At 47.3% G+C, this 7,539-nt stretch overlaps 1 protein-coding gene across 1 annotated transcript in view; it reads left to right on the top strand.

Annotated features, from left to right (window-relative positions):
* DNAJC8 (DnaJ heat shock protein family (Hsp40) member C8) overlaps positions 1 to 7,539 on the top strand; it is a 92,961-nt gene that overhangs the window by 62,760 nt on the left and 22,662 nt on the right. The window contains exon 5 of the mRNA XM_068097969.2: positions 3,539 to 3,633. Within this exon, the coding sequence (XP_067954070.1) occupies positions 3,539 to 3,633 (95 nt within the window). The remainder of the gene's footprint in view (positions 1 to 3,538; positions 3,634 to 7,539) is intronic.

The raw sequence follows: 7,539 nt of genomic DNA, 5'->3' as shown, positions 1-7,539 counted from the left end.
GATCAGTGTTGAGCCCCCCCCCCCCCCCCCCCCAGCGTTGACTTGGTCTCCTCTGTCTTGTGACAACGGAAGGCGTCGAGGACGAGCATGCTCCGTCGCCGCGAAAGCCCACCAACTCGTCTCCCCCACACGACGCGGAGCCAGTCATCTACCAGCGCTTGGTCCATCCACCCCTTGGCCTGGGCACGAACGATTACACCCGGAGGAAATTTATCCTTTGGTAGCGTCTTCCTCTTGAAGATGATATACGGCGGCAGCTTTCCCCCATCAGCGGTGCATGCCAGCATAACCGTAAAACCATCTTTCTCATGACCCATTGTAGTGATGGACACCGACTTGTCACCTTTGGCCAAGATGGTGGTCCCTCGAGGCACATCGAAGGTCAGCGGCGTCTGATCTGCGTTGCCGATGCGGCTTAGGGGATAGTCGTGCTGCTTGCGGAACTTGATCACGAACTTCTGAAAATTAGCAGTCTTCTCTGCTATGTCATCAGGGAGACTCTGTGCGATGTGGGTTCGCCGGCGAATGGAAAGGCCATGACGACCCATGAACCTGTACGCCCAAGACGTACTGGCCGTGAAGTCATCGACCGCTGTTTCCCTGGTGATGAGTCGGGCCTGGAGTCGCAACGCTAGTGTCGCGATGGCGTGTCCCTCGGCTCGCTTCTCTCACCCACATTAGCAGTCTCTCCTCCAAGGCCGGCCACTGGGCTGCTTTGCCCCTCATCGCCTTCTTCTTCTTCGGCATCGTCTCCAGCGTCTGCTTGTTAGTCCGCCAGCGTCTAATGACGGACTCGTCGATTCCGAAGTGTCGGCCGGCCGCCCGATTACTAAACTCTTCTGCAAACCTGCAGGCACGGAGCTTGAAAGCTGCTGTGAATGATCGTGGTGCCATCTCGTGGTCTTGGTCAGGATAGAAGCGAATGGTGAAGCTTGGTCTTGGTCAGGATAGAAGCGAATGGTGAATCTTGGTCTTGATAGCTCGAACAGGATATAACGAATGGTGAAACTCCCCGTTGACCTCTCCGTTTTATACATTCGCCCAGCCCATGCGGCGGCATCAAAGCCGACTTCAATCGGTTTATACCGCGGCGTTGGTTAGACAATAGGTACGTCATAATGTCCCATGCAAAACATCCTGTTTACCATGTTGACGCTTTTGTTTTGTGACTTAATCCTGTCTTTATTTAGCACACTCTATTCACTATGTGACCTGTCATTCAAAGAGGACTAGTGAAAGTACACATTTTCACAAACACGCATAGAAAAATCAAATATTACAAACTTCAAACGTTCTTGTATTTTGACTGGCAGCAGTAATCGGCGTTGAACCTACCTTAGTAACGTAATTGATGATCATTCATCATTGTATCCCCGCAACCCCAAAGTAATATAAAGATTACGTCCCGTTGATATGACAGTTTTTCAATGCACAAATTTTTCTGTTACTGTGTATCAACCGCACCCCCTTTTTTAGGGTTTTCCCGTCGGTAAAAAAAACCGCGGTTGATACACCGGAAAATACGGTAGCCCAGGTTTCTTGATAGTCGTATCATTTTCATAATAATAATAATGTTATTAATAATAATATAGTAAATATAATCGTGACACTACAATCCCTTTGTCCTGACTGCAGTTACTGGATTGAAATGGTGTATGATTTGTTCATTGTTGACTCAATGAGAAGTGGTGTACTAATTATTGCGGGAGTAAGGAATTGGCCTCGGTTTATTGGCGCTGAGGAAGCGCCTCTAGCGATTGACTTCCAGCCAGTGTAACGCTAATTCCTGTCACAGGAATTCTGAGATCATATAAGTGGGCGTGGCAGTTCCTGATTGGTTCGTGTTGGGGAACGCCTTCTCGCTGCCGACGTGACGTAAATTCGCGCACGCGCACTGGTGATTGGCGCTGAGGAAGCGCCTCTAGCGAATGACTTCCAGCCAGTGTAACGCTAATTCCTGTCACAGGAATTCTGAGATCATATAAGTGGGCGTGGCAGTTCCTGATTGGTTCGTGTTGGGGAACGCCTTCTCGCTGCCGACGTGACGTAAATTCGCGCACGCGCACTGGTGAAGCTTACTCGATCTTACTCGATCCCATATTACATGTACTTTCATTGCATACAAATTATACTTCCTCCTAGAAATTCCATGCCCGAACCTCAGCGCAATCCAAGAGGATTCACTTGTTAATACAGTAACATCGTCTTCGTAATAATAATATCATTAATAATAATAATATAGTAAATATAATTGTAACACTGTGAGCCCTTTGTCATGACTGCAAAGTTACTGGATTGAAGCGGTGTATGGTTGGTTCTTTGTTGACTCGAAACGTATAGAATAAATCAGTATCTCAATGCAATATCTTCGTTTATATGGTGATAGACAGCTTCGAGACTTGGAGTACTTCAAAATAATTTAATAATTACATTATTTGCTAACTGGTATCTCCACCCAGATCATACTATCCTCTTCAACTAAAGTATCAAACAAGCCTGGCTAGGCCACTGTTAAACTTTCGCTCTTGTTGATGAAGACTTGAAGTTCCAAGATGAGTGTTGAATAAACCTTTTTTTTTTCTTTTTCTTTTTTTTTCCAAATGTGGAGGTTTTCCCTATTTTCTTATTCTGCTTCCAATTGCTCAGTCTTACCTTGTCTGTTGCTTTTCCCAAGTTTTCTCATTCTACTTTAACTTATGGAGGTTTCTGTAAACCTTCCCCCTTGGGCAATGTGGCTGAGACACAGCTGTTTGTTCCCTTCTTGGCGTAGAAGATAATTTGTTGATCCAGGGCTGACAACAGTGATATGATGTTGTGTTGAAAATGGCCCACCATCACTGCAGCACAAGCATTATCTAAATATGAAGTGTTTCCTGGTTGAGCAGGTTGCTGCAGAAAAATCTTTTGAGTTTTTTCTTTGTTTTTGTTAAACCCAGATTCGCTCTCATCAACTGCTTAATTTGACACTTCCTCCTTTGTCATGAAACAGTAGATTCATCACAAGTGCTGTGGAGTTAGCTAGTACCACTTCTTGAACTACAACGGCACTAAGTAGAGAGCATACCTCCGCCTGGTTGTTCATATCACTCAATGGTGAAGAATCGCATTTAAAAAAAATCTACTAGCTGGATCCGGATCCGGATCTTCACCGAAATTGAATCGATTCTTCTTTGTCACACACCCACCCGGTCCAACAAGTTTCGTCCAAATCCATCCATAACCTTTTGAGATATCCTGCTATGTGTCGTTTTTGGCCCCATCTCCCAATGGTGAAGAATCACTTTTAAAATTAAATAATTCCCATATCGAATGCATATTCAGATCTTCACCAAAATCGAATCGAATCGTCCTTGCCAGACACCTAACCTCTCCACCAAGTTTCGTCCAAATCCGTCCACCACCTTTTGAGATATTTTGTTCACAAACGGACAGACAGACAGGGGTGAAAACATAACCTCCATCCACCTTTGGTGGCGGAGGTAATAAGAAGATTTTATTGTACGCAGGTGTATATATTAATTTCTGTGTTTCTGTGTAGCTGTTGATCGTGCATACAAGTCTTTGCAAGATGAGGAGACAAGGCAGCGGTGCCAAGAGGTTTTGTCGGCAGCCCGAGAGACTGTGGATAGAGCGGTAAGAAGTGGCACAGATCTTCAAATTTGATCAACAGGGTTAATGCATTGTCATAGGACGAAGGATCGTATCAAGTGTTCCAGGCAATGTTTTTTTTTTTTTTTTTTTGGTTTGTGTGCAAATGTGGAGCTGTTGAGAGCATTGAACCATCTTGCTAATTTCCTCAAATCAAATATTTGATTTTCAAAATTTGTCATCTTCATCATCGTTTGTCCTGTCACTACAAATCTTCTTTTCCCGTTTCCCCACCCCGTCCATGTCAGTTTCCTTCTTGCTTACAACGGGCATTCAAAAGGTTCGCGGAGCGGGATGCTAATGGTCATTAATGCTTCAGTCACATTTGGCTCGGCGGCCGTAGGGTCTATAAAATCTACGGCCACGAGCAATTATAGGGCGGCCGCAGTATTTCCACGGTCACACAATGTAGCAGTCACATATGTTTTTATTTTTCGGGTAGCCGCACGGGGTATTTAGAAATTGTGGAGACCGAAAACGTGGGGGTGCCGTACGGTCTTTTTTTTTTTTTTTTTTTCTTTTTTTTTTGTATACAAGATCGAGGCTCGTGAAAGAGCGAAAATTAATCACACAGAAAGACAAACAGACACATAAAACAAATAACATCGGGAGCGGTAGACAAGATGGGGAGAGAGGGGGAAGGATACAAACACAACATTTGAGAGCAGGGACCGAGAGACATCGAGAGATCTGTGGGAGGGAGAGGGCTTTGGGGGGGAGGCATGTGAAGGGGGGAGGCATGTGAAGGGGGGGAGGCATGTGAAGGGGGGGGGGTGGGAGAGGTATAAACATATGGACACTGCCAGGATTTCCAGGAAATAAGTTGGAATTTCAAACAAGGTGGATCTGGGGTGAATTAGTGGGGGTAGAAAAGATCAAGGTTATGGATGGGGGAAGATAAGAGATGGTGGTGAACAGCTGTTTTAAAGACCTGGAGGGAGGAGAGGGATTGAAGGGAGTGTGGGAGTTTGTTCCACAGGCGGGAGAAAAGAGGAATGAAAGAGTGAAGGTGAGCAGAGAGCCGAGATTTCGGCAGTTTAACCATCAGAGGGTTGCTGGCAGATCTTGTGCGACCTGTAGGAATATTTGGGGGACAGAGCACGGAGAGAGCTGGGGGAGCAAGGCCGGAGAGGAGTCGGTAGAAGACAGAAAGACCACCTACCTGCCTGCGGTGAGTGAGTGAAAGGCCCTCAGAGATAGCTTCATCGCGGGAGATTCCAATGATTTTGAAAGCTTTGGATTCAACAGCGTGAAGCCGAGCCAGGTGTGAGGCAGGAGCACCGGCCCATAGGGGAGAACAGTATTCCATTGAGCTGCGGATGAAAGCCTTGTATGTGGTGAGGAGCTCAGGTGTGCCGAGGAAGGACTTCGCACGACGGAGGATGCCCAGTCGGCGACTGGCTTTGGAGGCCAGCTTGGAAATGTGGTTTTCCCAAGAAAGATCATGGCAGATAGTGAGACCCAAAAGCTTGAGTGACAGAACTTCTTGGAGAGGATTGTTGAGAAAGTTCCACTTGTTTGACCAGTCTGTGATTTTGTCCAGGTCTTCAGAGAGTGAGGAGGCTGCAGACTGCCTATCTGAGGGAAGAGGAATGGAGCGGCAGAGAGTGGAGTCATCAGCAAAGAGATAGAGAGGATTTTCCAGAGAGTCAGAGAGATCATTGATAAAGACCAGAAAAAGCACAGGGCCCAGCACACTTCCTTGGGGAACTCCAGCCTGAACAGGAAGGGGAGATGAGAGAAATCCATTCAGGGCCACACGTTGACTACGACCAGAGAGGAAGTCCGCAAGCCATGCATGGAGATTTCCATGGATACCATAGGAGGAGAGTTTGGTGAGCAGAGCTGGGTGCCAGACCGTATCAAAGGCCCTTGATATGTCAAGGGAGACAGCTCTGATTTCCTGTTTGGCATTCAGGACCTCCATCCATTGTTGAGACAGCAGAAGCAGCATGTCCAGAGTAGAGTGACCTGGTCTGAAACCAAATTGATGATCAGAGATCAAGCCATTGGAGAAGAGGAAAGATTTCATATCCGAAGCAATGATGGATTCCATGACTTTGCTGATAATTGGGAGCAGGCTGATTGGTCTGTAGTTGCAAGGATCTGTTTTTGCACCTTTTTTGTGTAAAGCGGTAATGTTAGCTGATTTCCAGGATGCTGGCAGATGACCTTGAGCAAAAGATAGGGTGAAAAGAACAGAGAGAGGGTGAGATAGAGCGGCAGAGCAGGATTTTAGGACCTGTGGGCTGATGCCGTCTGGTCCAGTTGCAGAATCAGAGTCGAGGTTTGACAAAAACTCCTCCACCTTGTCAGGAGAGAAGGACACAGAGTCCAGGAGCATTTGGGTTCGACTGGGAAAGGTGGGAACAGAGAGAGATGGGTTTGGGACTAAGGATTTCGAGGCGAACACAGAGTTGAGGCATACGGCTTTGTCACGTGCGATGTCAACTGTGTGGCCATTTGAGGTAAGGGAGGGGATGGAGGGGGAACAAACACCAGAAACGGATTTGACCAGACGCCACCAGGATTTGGAGGAAGGAGACAGGTTTGAGAGTTCATTCTTGAGTGAGGAGAGATAGTGCTTCCTGGCACTCCTGAGGGTAGACACACACTTGTTCCGAGCTTGGTGGAAGGAACTGAGATTTCCTTCAGTTGGATTAGCCTTCCAAGAGGCAAAGGCAAGTTGTTTCAGGGCAACTGCCTCACCACAAGATTCACTGTACCATGGACGGGAGGAAGGGTAAGACAATTGAAGGCGAGATGGGATAAATCTGTGCATGAGAGAGATCAGTTTGCTTTGGAAGAATTCCCAGGAAGAATTGATGTCAGAGGCAGTGGAGATGGGAGACAAATCCAGACGATTGATGGCTGCTTGAAGACCGTCCCAGTCGGCCTGAGTGAAATGCCAGACTCGTCGACGCTGAGGAGGCTCTCTGAGAATGGCCAGAGAGATGTCCACTTTGACAAGCACATGATCAGAAGAACCGATTGGAGCAGAAGAAGAGCAGCAGACATTAGCAGGGAAGTTTGTCATAACCAAGTCTAGAAGAGAAGATACTCCATTGGCTGAGATCCGGGTCGGGAAATTGACAGATTGTGTCAATCCCAGTGAGTCACAGAAGTCCTTTGCTGAGGTGCCATGACTAGTGAGAGAGGAACCCACACCCAACCAGGTGGCATGATGACAGTTGAAGTCACCACATATGAGGAAGAGAGAGTTGGGATGAGTGGATAGAAGTTGGTCCATGTTGTCAGACATTGAAATGTAGATGGAGTCATCACTGTTTGGGGGACGGTACAGAACACATATGAACAAAAGGTGGGAGCGGAGAGGAAGCCGTAACCAGAGGTACTCCTGCGGGTGAGGAGGAAAGAGAGCAGTGCAAGGAGAGTGAGGAAGAGAGTTTTTGACAAAGATAGCCACCCCACCACCAGGCCGAGGCTCAGGTCTATCATACCGGAGGAGGGAGTAACCAGGAAGAGATATTAAGGAATCAGAGACATCTTGAAGGAGGAAAGTCTCTGTTAAGCAGATCAAGTCTGGATTGTCAGAAGCAACCTGTATGGAGAGATCAGTCAGGTTTGAGCGAAGGCCCCGGATGTTTGAGGTCCATACCGTTAATGAAGAGAGAGGGGGAGCATCGGGTACAGGACAGGGGAGGGGAGGAGTAGGGTAAGATGAAGGATGAGAGGGGGAGGTAGGGAGAGCAGTTGATAGTGTTTCAGATGTTGCAGAAGAGTTCCAAGAAAGGGAAGGATGAGGAGGATGAAAGGTTTGCTGGTGAAGGGATGCGGCACAGTGAGGGGTTGTTTGAGGGGGGGCAGAGGAAAGTAGAAGGTTTGGGGGGGTGGAGGTATGAGATAGAAGGGAGACGAAGTGGGGAGGAG

Source organism: Myxine glutinosa, chromosome 6 (assembly GCF_964187855.1).
Source record: "Myxine glutinosa chromosome 6, kmMyxGlut1.1, whole genome shotgun sequence".
Classification (NCBI taxonomy): Eukaryota; Metazoa; Chordata; class Myxini; order Myxiniformes; family Myxinidae; genus Myxine; species Myxine glutinosa.
Note: the sequence above shows the minus strand (reverse complement) of the source record. Positions and strands in the feature narration are given on the sequence as shown.